General features: G+C 44.5%; 1 protein-coding gene across 2 annotated transcripts in view; it reads right to left on the reverse strand.

Moving 5' to 3' along the window:
* The window catches only part of IQCA1 (IQ motif containing with AAA domain 1), a 188,419-nt gene that overhangs the window by 92,641 nt on the left and 78,194 nt on the right, over positions 1 to 17,584 (reverse strand). For both annotated transcript variants that reach the window (XM_070786938.1, XM_070786937.1), the window contains exons 7-8: positions 13,779 to 13,863; positions 3,190 to 3,312 (exon numbers count right to left, since the gene is read on the reverse strand). In XM_070786938.1, coding sequence (XP_070643039.1) covers positions 3,190 to 3,312; positions 13,779 to 13,863 — 208 coding nt within the window. The remainder of the gene's footprint in view (positions 1 to 3,189; positions 3,313 to 13,778; positions 13,864 to 17,584) is intronic.

Consider the following 17,584-nt stretch of genomic DNA (forward strand, 5'->3'; position numbering starts at 1 on the left):
CCTTTCGGGGGATGTTCTGAATAAACCACCCTCACAGCCTCCCTCTCAGTGTTTCCAGGGAACTCCACCCAAAGGACCAGTTACTACCCTATTGATCTGCCTGTACCCCCCAAATTCTAACTCATTCTAAAAAAAAAAAAAAAAAAAAAAAGAGAGCTCACTTCATACAATTAATTTTTAAAATCCTTCCCCACTTGGCAAGATAATTTTGAAACAGTGCCTAATAGGGAACAGGGACAATTGGAAGAATTTCAATTTTATTCTAAGCATCTCTTCTTCTAAATATGCATGGGTGAGTTTGACACTTGCAAATTAAAATTCGCTGTTAGTGAAGCTTGTTCCATAAAAATCTGAAATTATCAGCTACACAATCTGGTCTTTGTTGAGTGACAGCATTTTATTAACTAGCTATTAAAGAGTCACTTAATGATGAATGGCTTTCTACAAAAAAAGCAAAGTTTGAGTACATCAGCATTTATGATGTAGTTGCATATGATGGGGATAATCCTTCAGAATTACTTAGACATGAATTTATATGAAAAGTGCAGGTCTACAAAGTGATAATGTGATTATTAAAATAGGAAATATTAATCTCTAAGAAGCCTTGGCACATTTAAATGATGTTGGTATGTTTCTTACAGATCAGATTATCTTTTCCACTGACTTAAAAAAAATCCTATCCTGAAATCATTCCTAAAGCTATTCAAATCTTTATGCGGAAATCAGCATTTTGATCTGTAGAAAAAGACATCTATTATTGTTTATCCTGGTTAGAGGGTAAAAGGCAGGAGACAGAGGCAACTAGCTTTGTTGAACTCACATCGGTGTGAACTCACCCCTAACCATAGGGGCAGAGCTGTTCGCTTATTCTTCTGAGTATTGTTCTAACACTTGGGCATCTATCAATCGCCAGCTCCACATATATAGTCAGAAAACTTGGCAAAGATCTCAGATAAAAACATCTGAATATTTCAGCTAATTTCTATAAAGGGAAAACAGACCCTTTCCAAATTATCACACCGGTATCAAGGTTTAAAGCTTTGTAAGTCTAAGTCTATGAGATAAGGTAATAGCTGGTCCTGTGGGTGGGGCTCCCTGGAAAGAAGACTGAAGACCAGCAGGTGGTTTATTGGCAATGTCCCCCAAGAGGGAGGGAGGGAGAGCAGCAGCCCCAGCCAGAGGGGGAGCTGAACTGGGCTGCAATGGTGAGAAATCAGTAGTTGATCCCACAGGGCACCCAGGAGCTGGGAGAACCCTTCAGAGTTGTCCTGGGCAGTGAGGGGCTGGGTCTCTGTACCCTAACTTATCCTTTTTTTTTTTTTAAAAGATGATTCTATTTCTTCATTTAATTAATTAATTTTTGGCAGCACCTCACAGCCTGTGGGATCTTGGTTCCCTAACCAGGGATCAGACCTGTGCCCCCTCGAAGTGGAAACACAAGACCACCAGGGATCCCCCTAAGGTGACTAGCCTTGAAGGCAGCTGGCCAGTGTGGGGTGGGTAACCTCACTTCGAGCACCTGCCTTAGACCCTGAACAGTTGCTGGGGAGGGGCCGAGTGTGAGGGGGCAGCACCCCATCCTGTAGCTGGGGATGGAGCCCCTTGGTCCTGAGGGGGAGTCACGGGGGCCGCATGCATGCAGCATCCACTGCGGTGGAGGGGGGAGACCAAGGAGAGGAGAGAGCTAACAACAGAGCACCAGGGTTAGAGAGGGACAGGGCAGTGGGGGCAGCTGCGAGATTCCCATTCATCGCAAGGAGGGGGTGAGCCCCCGCCTGCTGTGTCGGCCACGATCAAGCCCAGGAATTTTATTTATTTATTGGCTTAGTTGGGTCTTCACTGCTGGGCTTTCTCTAGTTGTGGCGAGTAGGGGCTGCTCTTTGCTGCCCAGGGCAGGCTTCTCATTGTGGTGGCTTCTCCTGTTGCAAAGGTCTCTTGATGGGAGGGCTCAGTAGTTGTGGAGCACGGGTTTAACTGCCCCGCAGCACGTGGGATCCTCCGGTACCCGGGATCAAAGCCGCGTCCCCTGTATTGGTAGGTGGATTCCCAACCACTGGGCCACCAGGGAAGCCCCACTCCGAGAAATTCTAAACAAGATGCTAGCTCTTATCACCATCGAGATACCTTGCATTTTTGTGGACTTCAGGGATTCCCGTTTGATACTCTCCATCACCCCCTCTCCCTTGCTTACAACTTTGGCCTCCTGGGTCCAGTCTCTCCTTCATGACACACCTGGTCCTGTTTCTTTCTCACTGTGATGGCTCCAGAGTTCCCAGGCACCATCCACCACACCCAGTGAGTTGCCTCCCCCACGGAGAAATTCGAGAGTCTGACGGCCAGGGGGAACCCATCTCTGGGAAGATGAGGAGCGTGGCCTTGGCTACCTGAGCTAGAGGTGGCTCTCTGCCTCTGGACAGAGTCACGGAGGGACATAACCTTTCAGGACCCACTCTGGTTTAGGTCGGGCTTTTGGTCAGCTGTGACGTAGTATCTGGGCAAAAGGCTGTAGCTCACACATTCAGGTTTTCGGATGGTGCTACCTTCCAGCTGCAATTCTATTTCCCAAAGAAGGAGTCTATGTTGGAGAGAACCACCACCCTGGCAGGGGCCTCTCCACGTATGTGGGGGTAAAGACCCCTCCAGTCGTGCCCAGGATGTAGCACCTGCCTGCCCGCCCACCACCCAGCAACCCCATCACACAGGGCAGGCCCGGCCCGCACTGACTCTGAACTCTGTTTTCCTTTGGGTATTAAGAAACAAGTCCTGTTAAAAACAGGTCTGAGACGTCAACGTGAAGTGATAAATTGGAAGGAGTATGCTTTGGTGGAAGTAGACAGGATTGTTTTGACTTTGTAGTGGTCATTTGGTTTGCCAAGAAATTTTCCTTATCTCTACCCTTGAGAAAGGATGAGTGGGATCATGTGTCTTGAGGAATGAGCATTCAGAGTGATCGCATATGTGACTAATGTGAGGTGTCTGAGTTGTTGAGACCACTCCTCAGCCTAACAGGTATTTACAAGTCATAGAAACGATGACAACTGACTGTCGACCGGCATTTAAAAAAAACGAAAAACAGCTAAGGTTTCCAAGGAAATGAGTGACTGTAGTCTCAGCAGACTTGAGATTATTCCAAGGAGTCAAGGCAAAAAAGGAAAAAAGAAAACTCCCAGTTTCTAAAACTCCAAATACCTTGTTTTTTTCCTTTGTTTCTTTGGTTTCCTTTTCTTTTTTTTCTTTTTTTGGTTTCTTTTCCTTCTTCTTCTTTTTGGTTTTCTCCTCTTCGTCTTGGCTTGCAACAATATCATCAATAACCTGCAAAGAAACAAAATCATCATAGCACTTTAAGAGAGTCGGATGAAGACGAGGCTTATCTTTCTGGTCCAGAAAGAAGTGTTTGCGTGGGTCAGTGTCCCTTCTCTGCTCGGCTCTGAACCCTGCAGACCCAGCCTCCTGGCCTCTCCACTCTGCCTGCCGTCTGCCTCTGGCTGGATTCATCAGCAGAGGCAGCGGTGGGGCCTCAGACGGCAGGTGGAGAGAGAGGCTGGACATTTCTGAATCCAGTTCCCTGCCAGTTCAGAGCTGCTGTGACTCCCAGGGGTCCCACCGACACCAGGGGTGGGGCGGGGGGGGCGGTGGTCTTGGCTTCATTAGCGTCTCAGCTGCAGGCCGCTTCAGGCCTGCCCACATCTCTTCCCCAAATGCCAGCCGAGAGCTCCTGTGCTCCTTGCCTACACTCCATACATCTCTTCTTGGAGTTGGTTTCTTTCATCTCTGATTTAATTTGTATTTCCTACAAAAACCCACTTATTGTCCTAAAATTTAAAATACTGGTTAGGAACTTCCCCAGTGGTCCAGTGGTTAAGGCTCCAAGCTTCCAATGCAGGGTGTCCTAGTTGGAGAACTAAGATCCCACATGCAGAGCAGCATGCCAAAATAAATAAATAAAATAACAATAAGACAATCAAATAATTTTTAAAGAATACAATATTGATTAAAAATACCTAGTTCACATAGCATTAGCATCATTGGAGAATTAGTGAAAGTTTGTAAAAAAAACACACATGTGCTAAGTTGCTTCAGTGGTATCCAACTCTTTGTGATCCCACGGACTGTAGTCCACCAGGCTCCTCTGTCCATGGGATTCTCCAGGTGAGAACACTGGAGTGGGCTGCCATGCCCTCCTCCAGGGGATCTTCCCGACCCAGGGATGGAACCCACATCTCATGTCTCCTGCACCAGCAGGCGGGTTCTTTACCTCCAGTGCCATCTGGGAAGGCAAAAAAACCCCATACGATTCCACTCAATATGATCAATATTTGCCGGGCGCTCACTTGCTGTGAATTCTAGGAGGTAAAACAGTGACCCCGACGGGACACGCAGGACCCTCGGGCTTTGCGCGTCACTGGTCGCGCGACTGCGACAAGTGGCAGCACCTCTGGGAGACCCAGTTTCCTCCGCTTTAAAATGAAATCAGCACTTCCGTCCCGACCACTTACAGTCGCCAGGCGCGGTTCCGAGAGCTTCACTTGGTGAGCTCATTTATTGCCGAGCACGTCTACTAGGAGCTGTAATCAACCTGCTTTATCGACGAGGGAGCTGGGGCACAGAGAGCGCAGTCCCATGCACACAACTAGCAAGTGGCCTGAGCTGGGATTCAAACAGTGCAAATCGGGACGACCTGCATTACACATTCAGCCTTCAGTGTGAAATCCAACTAGTTAAAAAAACGAAAAAAATAACACTTCACCGTTTCAGGATACATATATGTGTAGTTAAAAGTGTAAGAGATGGGGAAACAATGAGCAAACAGTGGCAGACTTTCTTTTCTTGGGCTCCAAAATCACTGCGGATGGTGACTGCAGCCAAGAAATTCAAAGATGCTTGCTCCTTGGAAGAAAAGCTGTAACAAACCTAGACAGCATATTAAAAAGCAGAGACACTACTTTGCCAACAAACGTCCGTCTAGTCAAAGCAATGGTTTTGCCAGTAGTCATGTATAGATGTGAGAGGTGGACCATAAAGAAAGCTGAGCACCGAAGAACTGATGCATTTGAACTGCTGGAGAAGACTCTTGAGAGTCCCTTGGACTGCAAGGAGATCCAACCAGTCCTTCCTAAAAGAAATCAGTCCTGAATATTCATTGGAAGGACTGATGCTGAGGTTGAAACTCAAATACTTGGCCACCTGATGCAAAGAGCCGACTCATTGGAAAATACCCCGATGTTGGGAAAGATTGAGGGCAGGAGGAGAAGGGGATGACAGAGGATGACATGGTTGGATGGCATCACCGACTCAACAGACATGAGGAGTTGGTGATGGACAGGGAGGCCTGGCATGCTGCAATCCATGGGGTCGCAAAGAGTCAGATACGACTGAGCCACTGAACTGAACTGGAAGGGTAAGAAATGTAAGAGAATGACACACACCAAACTCACTCCAGTGGTTACTTTTGAGAGCAAATTAAAAAAAAGGGCTAATATTGGACTTCCTTGGTGGTCCAGTGGTCCAGTGGTTAAGACTCTGCCTGCCAATGCAGGAGACACTGCTCCCTGATCTGGGAAGATCCCACATGCTGCAGGCAAATAAGTCCATGCACCCTAGCTACTGAAGCCCATGCTCTCTAGAGCCTGTGCTACACAAGAGAAGCCACTGCAATGAAGACCCCGAGCACCACAAACTCAGGGTAGCCCTGGCTTGCCCGCCTAAACTAGAGAAAGGCCCGAGCAGCAGTGAAGACCCAGTGCAGTCAAGGTAATCACTGGTGGCTTAGTGGTAAAGAATTTGCTTGCAATGCAGGAGATGTGGGTTCGATCCCTGGGTGAGGAAGATCCCCTGGAGAAGGAAATGGCAACCCACTTCCAGTATTCCTGCCTGGAGAATCCCATGGACAGAGGTGCCCGGAGGGCTACAGTCCATGGTGTTACCGAAGAGTCAGACACGATTTAGTGACTAAACAATGCTGAATAAATAAATAAAATTTAAAAAGGGCTAATATCATTTTACCCCCAGTGTGCTGTGCTAAAGCATTCTCCTGGGATCAAGTGTACACCGATTATGCCTTAGTGTGATTTACTGAAATGCTGAGGTTTATTTTCTAATATTGCATTTTTGAATTCATAGCTATGTTGTTTTTAGGAGCTTAATTCACACCTTTAAGTGTTCATAACAGTTTTATCATGAACAAAGTAGGATATTCAGGCACCATCTGGACTTTAAAAAAACTGCAGTCCCGTGTCCAGGTCCACATCCTCCTGAGGCTCACCCACCTCCCGAGGTTCTAGTGAAGATCCTGGGTAGGGGAGGCTCAGAAAGGTGGTGTGGGGAGGTGAGAGGTGACGTATGTGTTGTGTACACTATTTGGTAATAAAAAGGGTGTCTTTCGACAGGACCGAAAGTCCCTTGTTGTCAGAATAGCAGTATTTTCCTTGGGGGTCAGACCATAGAACCAAGTTATGGCTGCCAGGACCGTCATGCTCTGGTGCACTTATGGAAAATGGACATGTTTTGGCCTTTGGAAGTTTGGAAACTTTCAGAAACGTATATAATATATATGTATAAAATATTAAATATAAATATGTGTATCTGAAAAGAGGATAAAATCCTTATTGTGAGGCAATACAATTCAGTGCATCAATTGTTTGTTTCACCTAGATCCTTACCCAGTTTATTATTTTCAAAAGACAAAATATTAGCACCATCCACACTTCAGAAATTACAAACAAGCATGTAGTGAAACGTTTCCTCCCCATTCATAACTTATCTGACCATTCTCCCCCCAGCGGAAGTCAAGGTCATCGCCAATCTTTTGCTATTACCCACAAAGCTAACAGGGATCAACGCATGCAAATGTCATCTTGCAAGTGTATGAGCATATCTTCTGGATAATTCCTAGCAGGAGAAACGCTGGATCACATGCATGTACAAGACTGTCAAACTGCCCCCAGCGGGCTGTGCTAATTCACACTTCCGCCAGCGATGCGGGCGACTTCGCGCTTTCCCACATGCTCACTGACACAGTGCTTGTGTTTGCCAGCTGAATGGGTGAAAAATAGCATGTCATGTCGGAGTCGTTTCGGTTGTTTCGTATAGGTGCCAATGTTGAATTTATTTGGCTTGTGCTCTCCAACTATAGTAAAATCTCCCAGAATTAGAGATGTGCTTTAGTGCCTGTAAAGTCAGCCATTGTGTTTGGAAAATCGAGGAGTCTGAATCTGGCTTGCTGCCTGTTTTCTTTCTGAAGATACAGGTCCAATTTTGTTGAGGCGTATTTTACATTCTTTACATTTACCCATTCCACGTGGACAAGTCAGTCATTTTTAGTGAGTGTATTGCATTGTGCCGCCACCACTGTAAATCAGTTTTGACACATCTCATCATTCCACCAAGATTCCCTTGCGTTACTCAATCGTTCCCCTCTCCTGCCCTCCTTCTCCAGCACTAATCTACTTTCTGCTTCCATGGATTCACTCTTTTTGGACATTTCCTATAAATGGAATCACATACTCTGTGGTCTCTTGTGTCTGGCTCCTTTCATGGCTCATCGAGCTTTTGAGGTTCACCCAAGTTGTGCTGTTCTTGTTGTTCAGTTGCTAAGTTGCGTCCAGTTCTTTGCAGCCCCATGGACCGCAGCATGCCAGGCTTCCCTGTCCTTCATTATCTCCTGGAGCTTGCTCAGGTTCATGTCCACTGAGTCAGTGACTCCATCCAGCCATCTCATCCTCTGCCACTCCCTTTCCTTTGGCTTTTTCCTTTGGTTTGCTCCTTTTTTATTGCTGAGTACCATTCTGTTGCACGGCTATTCCACATCTCACCTACCCATTCACCAACGGATGGAAATTTAGGTTGTTTCAAACATTTGGCTATTATGAGAAATGCTCCTATGAATATTTATGCACATTTTTTTTTGTGTGTGTGTACATATGTTTTCATTACTCTTGGATAAAGTCCTAAGAGTGGAACAGAACTGCTGAGTTATTTGGTGAATTTGTGTTTACCTTTTAAGAAACCGACAAACTGGTTTTCCAAAGCAGATGCACCATTTTATGTCCCCCGCAACGTAGGAGGGTTCCTTCTTCTTGACATCCTCAACATTTGTTACCGTCTTTTATTAGTACATCATCCTAGTGTTATGAAATGACACCTCATTGTAGTTTTAATTTTCATCTTCCTAATGACACAGAGAAGGCAATGGCACCCCACTCCACTGCTGTCCTCGCCTGGAGAATCCCACGGATGGAGGAGCCTGGTGGGCTGTGGTCCATGGGGTCGCAAAGAGTCGGACACGACTGAGCAACTTCATTTTCACTTTGCACTTCCATGCACTGGAGAAGGAAATGGCAACCCCCTCCAGTATTCTTGCCTGGAGAATCCCAGGGACAGAGGAGCCTCGTGGGCTGCCCTCTATGGGGTCCCACAGAGTCGGACACGACTGATGCAACTCAGCAGCAGCAGTGGTAATGACAAGTGGTGTTGAGCATCTTTCAATGTGCTTATTAGCCATTTATCTATATTGCTTTATGAACTGTCTTTTTGAGTCTCATGCCCATTAAAAAAAAAAATGTTTGTCTTATTACTGAGATGTAAGAGTTCTTTGTACATTTTGGATACAAATCCTTTATCAAGTGTAAGTTTTCAATCATCATCTCCCAGTCTGTTCTTGTATTTGCATTTTCTTAATGGTGTCTTTCTGGATGGCGTCACCGACTCGATGGACATGAGTTTGGGTGAACTCTGGGAGTTGGTGATGGACAGGGAGGCCTGGCGTGCTGTGATTCGTGGGGTCACAAAAAGTCAGACACGACTGAGCGACTGAACTAAACTGAACTGAACGGTGTCTTTGGAAGCCCAAAAGTTTGAATTTTGATGAGGTTCAATCTACCAGTCTTGTCTGTCAGCATAGCTTTAATCTGCATTTCCTTTATATGTGTGGGGTTGATCATCTTTTCACATGTTGAGCATTTTTTATTATCTTTCAAATCCATTCAGATTTTCATTTCTGAGAACTGTCTGTTCATATCTTTTGGCTTTAAAAATATTGGGTTATTGAGTTTTTTTTCTTATAGAGCCATAGGAGCTCTTTATATATTAGAAAAATGATCTCTTTTCTGTGAAACGCATCACAAAAAATTCTTGCAGTGTGTCATCTGTCATTTGACTTTACTTGGAGTCAGTTTTGCCATGGAGGCTAAAATTATTTTTTAATGTAGTTTAAGTTATCTTTTTTTTCTTTTATGACTCTCGGGTCGTGCAACAGAGGTAAAAAGGTCTTTTCCACTCTGAGGTTATGACATATTTCTTTGTTGGCTGCTTTTAGTTCTTTTGTGTTTTTGTTTTGTTTGACATTTAAATCTTTTTTGATCCATTTGGAATCATTCTGGGGTGAAGTATAAAGAGACAGAGATTTAATTTTCTTCTTTTCCAGTTGACAACCTGGTTATTATAGTCCCATTCATTAAATGGTCCTTTTAGTTTTCCTTATACAAGAAGGATGACAGGCTTCTTTATTATATACTAGATTTCCACGTGTATTTGGATATATTTCTTGACTTTCTGTTCTTTTTCATCTCATCATCTGCCTGTACCAATGGGCTCTTAAAAACATGTTTTAATACCTGGCAGGGTTGGTTCCTCCTCATTACCCTTCATTCTCAGAATTTTATGAGTTATTCCTGGTTATTTACTTTCTGCCCAAAGTTTAAAATCAAATTAGTCACCCTCTGCATGCTCTGACTCCCTACTCCAACAAAATGCTTTTGGTATTTTTATTTGGATCATATTATATGTATAAACTATGTTTGGGAGAGCTGAAGTATTTATAACATTGAACATTCCTACCTAAGAACACAATATGCTTTTCCATCTGCTCAGTTTCATTTTTCAGAACGTTTTAAGCTTTTATTTACACACATCACACATTTATTATTAACTTCATTCCTGGATGTTGCACCTTTGTGTCATTGTTGCTGTTGTAAATGGACTCTTCTTATATTTTCTAAATGTAGCTGCTCTTTGAACATACAAAAGCTTTCTCTTTCTGCATATTAATTTTGTAACTCCTCATCTTCTCATGTTGTTTAAGGTTTTTTTTTTTTCAGTTTATTCTCTTTGCTTTTCTAAGTACAGAACATATCTGCAGAAAGTGATCGTTTTCCCTCTTCCATTCCAACTTATTGCTCACTGTTCTTTCTCTTGTCTAAGAGTGTTCAATAGAATTCCTGTTCATCAATGGTGATGATGGGTATCCTTGCATTTTTCATGACATCAGTGTGTTTCTTGTGAATTTCTTTAAGCATGATATTAACTTGTGACCTAAAAAATATTTTGTCATGTTAAAGAAGTATCCATGCATTCCATTTTTGTCTTGTTTTCTTAATATCAAGAATGGGAGTCGACCCTGTAAAATGCCTTTCAGCACCCACAGTGATGAGCTTATGGTTTTCCCTTTCAGATCTCTTTAGATAACGCAATGTATTCACAGACGTCCAAAACACAACCACGCGGACATTAACCACACGGACATTCTGGAATAAACACCACTCAGCTGCATTGTTTTGCTAATATTTCACTTTGAATTTTTGAATTAATACTCAAAAGTACGACTGATCTGAGGTTCTATTTACATTCCATCTTTTGGGGGATTTGGCATCAATGTGATTATACTCACTTCATAGGAAGTCTTTTTACCGTTTTGGTTTTTAACAAATATAAATGACTATACACAGGCATGCCATAATGATTATGCTTGATCTATCTTTTCAGCTTCCTCCTCTTCCCCTTTCTCCTTCTACTCCCCTCCTCCCACTCCTCCCCACTCCCTCATTAGTAACAACTGCTAAGATTCCCTGAACAATTTCAGAGGGCCAGACTCTGCTCTGAGTACATTCCACGTATCATCTCATCTACTGATTCCTCAGCCCAGGGAGGCAGGTCTTGCTGGTATCTGCATCCAGACCAGAAAGCTGAGACACAGTGGGTCAGACCCTTGCCTGAGGCTGCAGACCCAGTGAAAACTCTGATTCTTCACCACAAGGCTGTCCTGACTCTTCACTCATCTGCCTATTTAAAAAATGTTTGTCTATTTATTTGGCCATGCTGGGTCTTAGGTGTGGCAACCGGGATCTTCAGTTGAGCCATGAGAACTCTGCTAGCTGTGGCAGGTGGGATCTAGTTCCCTGACCAGGGATTGGACCCCGGGCCCTCCGCAGGGCAAGCTCTTAGCTCTTAGCCACTGGACCTCACCTGCCTTTTAAAATCATACTGCTCTGTGGCCCCCATTGCCTTGTGTATTAATTCTAGTGTATTAACCAGATGTCCTCAGTCTTCTTTTGCTTTTAGTCTGACTGCACATTAACTCTACTTTCGAGAGTTTCCCATGGACAATTTAGACATTCCACCAACATTCCTAATTCTGTAATTGTTACCTTTCTAAACTGACATGAAACATGTCTGGCTGCCTGCCAGGGTCTGTCAAGACACAACCTGTGCCGGGTAATTTAGCTGGAGAGACAAGACCGAAACATGTAAGAAAGTGAAATAACAGCGCATCAAAATGACAGTGACTCCAGGCAGGGCTGAGGAACGGCCAACAAGAGGGAGCTCATCAAGTGGGGAGGAGGGCGGGGGTGGAGGGAAGGCTTTGGCAGCTGACGTCGGCTCTGACAGGGGACGGGGAGAGGAGAGCTTCCGCCTGACCGCGAGGGCTCAGGCAGAGGAGCAGAGGGAGCCAGGGATGCTGAGCGCAGAGTCGGCAGTACTGACGAGATCTCACCTACACATGGCTTTTACCACTGCTTAGTTAGCGCTTCATGTCACTTAACTAATTACCCAACTAGCAAACACTGGGCTTCCCTGGTGGCTCAGATGGTAAAGAATCTGCCCACAATGCCGGAGACCCAGGTTTGATCCCTGGGTCGGGAAGATCCCCTAGAGAAGGGAATGGCAACCCACACCAGTGTCCTTGCCTGGAGAATCCCATGGACAGAGGAGCTTGGCGGGTTGCAGTCCATGGGGTTGAAAAGAATTGGTCACGACTGAACGACTAACACAACACACGTTAGCCTGGTTTCTTCTTTGTCAATGCCGTGAACAGTGCAGACAAGAACAGCTATTTTGGTTATCTGTGGCAAGAGTCAGCAAATCGTATCACATGGGCCAACTGTGGCCTGCTGCCTGTGTTTGTAAATAAAGTTTTATTGGAACACAGCCGTTCCTATTCATTTACATATTGTCTGTGCTTTCAGGTTATAATGGCAGAGTTACTTACTATTTCTCTGCTTATGGAAAAAGTTTGCTGGGCTCCAAAATCACTGTAGATGGTGACTGCAGCCATGAAATTAAAAGACGTTTACTCCTTGGAAGGACATGCCTTCATCCAACACTGTCATTTTCTGGTTTCTCTGGCTGATTCTTCTCAGAATATCGAGTGTCCTGGGTGGGCATGGTGGGTCTCCTGCCCCAGTGAGAGCTGTGACCTCCTGTGGGTCCTGAAGGGTGTGTCAGTTGCTCCATAGGCTTGGAGCCCCCAGCATTTCTGGGTCCAGGTTCTCTCCCAGGCTCTGCAAGGCTGGTGGCACATTTCATGAGCTGTGGTTCAAGCAGGTCTTCTGTGACCCCATCCCAATAAGTGAGGGTCCTCCCAGAAGCCTGACTGCCTCCTGGGTGCTCTCATCACTCCTGGGAGCTCTCCTTCCCTGTATCCTCCCTTCAGCCATGTGAAGTCGGGGCAGGAGAGTGGGGAGGGATCCGGTATGAGGGCAGGCACTGAAGAAAGCTGAGTGCTGAAGAATCGATGCTTTTGAACTGTGGTGTTGGAGAAGACTCCTGAGAGTCCCTTGGACTGCAAGGAGATCCAACCAGTCCATTCTGAAGGAGATCAGCCCTGGGATTTCTTTGGAAGGAATGATACTAAAGCTAAAACTCCAGTACTTTGGCCACCTCATGCGAAGAGTTGACTCATTGGAAAAGACTCTGATGCTGGGAGGGATTGGGGGCAGGAGGAGAAGGGGACGACAGAGGATGAGATGGCTGGATGGCATCACTGACTCGATGGACGTAAGTCTGAGTGAACTCCGGGAGTTGGTGATGGACAGGGAGGCCCGGTGTGCTGCGATTCATGGAGTCGCAAAGAGTCGGACACGACTGAGCAACTGAACTGAACTGAACTGATGGCAAGTTCCCTATGGCAACTTGTCTTCTTATTTCCTTAGTATAAATTCCTTAAATAGCATTTATGGGTCAAAGGGTATACTTAATAAACATTTTGATATTTACTCATTCCACGGCCCTCAAAAAATGTCATGCTAATTTATGTATCCAGCTACAATGTTTGGGAGTGACTTTTCCCCACATGTTTACCCACTCCAATTATTGTCACAATCTAAAAATGTTAGCAATCTGACAGATGAAAGGAGATAGAGTAACATCGCTTTATATTTAAGTTTCTTTCCCAGAGAGTTTTAAAAAATCAATGTTTTTTAATAAGTTAATATTTTTTGCCTTCTTTTCTACCGAGGTGTTCAGGTCCCATGCTCATCACTTACTAAGAAGATGAGAATCACGTGTTGTCACATAGTCTTCAAAGAGAGGAGAAAGCATGAATTTCATTAGAAAAGTTTGAAAGTACATTAAGTGACTTCAAAAGTCACTTAATCAAAAGTATTTCCATGTAAACATCTGTAGGGACATAACCAAGACCTAATAACCCTGCAAACTCATTAACTAAGGTTTAAAGGATTGCAATTATGATATAGCTACATTTTATTTCTCAAGCATATCTGTACCTGTTGTGGGGTCTTGTTGGAAAAAATAATAGCGGAACCTCCTTCTTCTTCATTAGGGTAGTCAGGAAAAGTGCCCGTTAAGTTCCTGAGGAGGAAAAAAAAAAAAAAAAAGGCAGAATAAACATCCAGGAGCGCAGTCCTCTCTGCTACATTCCCGACGAGATGGCTCTGCTCAAGCTCACTGAAATGAGTGATGGTTATTAGGATGGGGCTCCCTGCCAGTTGCTGGCCGGACATGCAGTCTCTACGGAGCAGAAGGACCTGGTGACATTCAGAAGCAGGTTTCTCTCCTCAAAGCAATTGTTACTCTGAGTCAGACCTCTCTCCTTAAAGCAGACTGTCCTCTTCTGCCTCTTTTAAAAAAAAAAAAAATTATTGCAATACTCCATGCTTGTGTTAAGAATGACGACAGAAGCACAAATTATCTCTTCCTGTTTAAAATGTAGGATAAACACAGGATTTTGAAATAAAACAGAAACATGGCATGGTTCAAATTACAGACTTGGTACTCGTGCATGACATAGGCACGCATGCTTTAGATTTCAGTGAGTCTGAGCCCCACATGTTAAGAGATAGGAATAGTCATTGTTTTCTGTAACCATATAGTTTCTATGTTCTAAAAGGCAGAATTTGAAATTTAATGTTGAGAAATTTCAGAAGGGATACAAAGTTAATTTTTCTAAGAGAAACTACTTGGACACCAGTGTTATATTTATTCCATATAGAGAAAGAAAACATTTATCAAGTTTGTTCCATTAATCCAGAATCTAAGGGTTAGAAGATGCCCATGCTCAAGATGACTCTTTATTCTCAAACTTTTGGCCTTAGTTGCTCTTGACACTCTTTTTGAAAAAACAAGTTCTATTTATTTATTTGAAAAATTCTTGGCTGCACCCTGCATCAGGTGGGATCTTAGTTCCCTGACCAGGGATCAAACTTGCACCCCCTGCATTGAAAGGCAGAGTCTTAACCACTGGACCACCTGGGAAGTCCTACTCTTGACACGCTGGATAATTTTTGATGATCCCCAAAGCTTTTGTTTATGTGAGTTCTAGCTATTGATAGTTACTGTATTAGGTATTAAAACGGCAACCTTTCTAAAATATGCATTTTCATTAAAAACAACAATAATAAACCCATTAGGTGTTCACATAAGTAACATTTTTAATGAACATATTTCCCAGAAGAAAAAAAATTAAAGAGTGCTGGTGTTCTGGCTCAGTGGAACCTAGCGGAATGCTTATATGCTTGTATGTGCTTCTGTATTCAATCTGCTGCAGTATGTTGTTTTGGTTGAAGTATAGAAAGAAAATCTGGCCTCACGCGGATGTGTAACTAGAAAAGAGAGGAAAGTGTTAATAGCCTTTTAGATAGCTGTGAATATTCTGCTTTGACTCCACACCACAGCCTGAGGAGTGGGAGCTTCCTAAAGGCTGGTGGTGATGTAGAATCTGAAACCTTATCAAGAACTTTGCCTTCCCTGCTAAATTAAAAGTCATGTGTCTTGTGCGCTGAACAGATCTTTCACTCAGACGTGACTCTGTAACATCAGGTCTTGATCATTTCAAAACTAATGGTCCACTGACTTATGTGGATCTTCCCAAAGCTGATATACATTGCATAGCATCAAAAATCGCAGTCATCAATAACTCCTAGACAGCATATTAAAAAGCAGAGACATCACTCTGCTGACAAAGGTGTATACAGTCAAAGCTATGGATTTTCCAGTAGTCATGTACAGATGTGCGGGCTGGACCATAAAGAAGGCTGAGCGCTAAAGAATTGACGTTTTTGAACTGTGGTGTTGGAGAAGACTCTTGAGACTCCCTGCGACAGCAAGGAGATCAAACCAGTAAATCCTAAAGGAAATCAACCCTGAATAATCATTGGAAGGACTGATGCTGAAGCTTCAATACTTTGGCCACCTCATGTGAAGACCTGACTCATTGAAAAAAACCCTGATGCTGGGAAAGATTGAAGGCAGGAGGAGAAGGAGGCAGCAGAGGATGAGATGGTTGGATGGCATCACTGAGTCAATGGACATGAGTTTGAGCAGGCTCCTAGAGATAGTGAAGACAGGGAAATCTGGCTTGCTGCAGTCCATGGGGTTGCAAAGAGTCAGACACGACTGAGCAACTGAATGACAACTCCATCAATCTCAGACTCTAAAGCTAAGCAATGGGAAGCTCTCAGACTCACAGTCTCTCAGACTAGAAGATTTCCAAACTTGTAATTTTTGCTAGAAAGCTTGAATTTTATTATTAGCAACAAATACCCTCAATTGTTTTCCTTCAGGCTTACTTGGTTCTTTTTTGAGAAAGTGTCTCCTGCGAACCTGAGTCTGAACAGCCAGAATGTCAGTCATCTTTTCAGTGAAAAATGAGGTTCCATAGAAAGGGCCTGCTCAGTCTGAAACTGGACAGGTGGCAGGTGCCCACCTTGAATGGCCTTCACAGTTTGGGGTGCAGCAGAAGGCAGTCACTCATCTCCAGGTCCCTCACATACAATATTGAAAAGCTAGGTATTCAAGAGTTAAGTCCTACAATTATTTTCTACTATGTCCTCAAGGATATTGTTAAATGAACTTTTAAAAAGGCAGGTGCATGGCAGTGAGGATCCAGATGAACTGGGGCCATTGCCTTGGGTCAAGGTTGACACCCAGCAGCTCCCTAACCATCTGCCCCCGCCCCAGCGCTTTGGCCCCCATCCCTTCTACAGATTGCCCCCCAAACATCTTAGGACAGCTTCATCCCTGTCTACATACAATCTCTCAGGTCTCCTGAACTTTGCCCGGGGGCTCACTCAGTTGGCATGGGACCAGCTCCTCAGCGTAGCTTTGAAAGGAACTGGACACAGTGCAGCGTGCGGCTGGCAGGGGAGGTCTGTGGACAGACGCATCACCCTTGGGGATGGTGGGTGACCACCCGCTAGGTTCAGTTCAGTTCAGTCGCTCAGGCGTGTCCGACTCTTTGTGACCCCATGGACTGCAGCACGCCTGGCCTCCCTGTCCCTCACCATCTCCCAGAGTTTGCCCAAGCTCATGTCCATTCATCAGTGATGCCATCCCACCATCTCATCCTCTGACACCCTCTCCTCCTCCTGCCTTCAATCTTTTCCAGCATCAAGGTCTTTTTCAATGAGTCGGCTCTTCACATCAGGTGGCCAAAGTATTGGAGTTTCGGCTTCGGCTTTCAGCTTCGGCTTCGGAATATTCAGGGTTGATTTCATTTAGAATGGACTGGTTTGTTCTCTCTGCTCTCCAAGGGACCCTCAGGAGTCTTCTCCAGCAACACAGTTTGAAGGCATCAATTCTTCGGCGTTCTGCCTTCTTTAGGGTCCAGCTCTCACAACCGTACATGACTGGTGGAAAGACCACAGCCTTGACCATATGGAACTTTCTTGGCAAAGTGATGTCTTTGCTTTTCAATGCAATATCTAGGTTTTTCATAGCTTTCCTGCCAAGAAGCAATCATCTCCTGATTTCAAAGCCACAGTCACCATCTGCAAAATTATTATGTGGTAAAGATCCTGACTTGGTAAATGGTGGTTATTTATGTCACAGCTTTCCCTCAATTATAGTTTAAATCTTAATTTCACAGACATTTATCTTCAACTTTCATCATTTTGCTGATTTTCAAAATTGCCATGCGGTGCGTGCTAGAATCCGCCACTGCTCTACACTGCCTGCCACATCCCCACTCCACACCCTTCCCGCCCCCACCAACCAGTTTCCATTTGCTCTCAAATTGCTGCAACAGGCAAGGCTGAAGCCGGTTCTCCAAATGGGCATCCAAACTTCCAGATGG

This window comes from Bos indicus, chromosome 3 (assembly GCF_029378745.1).
Source record: "Bos indicus isolate NIAB-ARS_2022 breed Sahiwal x Tharparkar chromosome 3, NIAB-ARS_B.indTharparkar_mat_pri_1.0, whole genome shotgun sequence".
NCBI classification, from domain to species: domain Eukaryota; kingdom Metazoa; phylum Chordata; class Mammalia; order Artiodactyla; family Bovidae; genus Bos; species Bos indicus.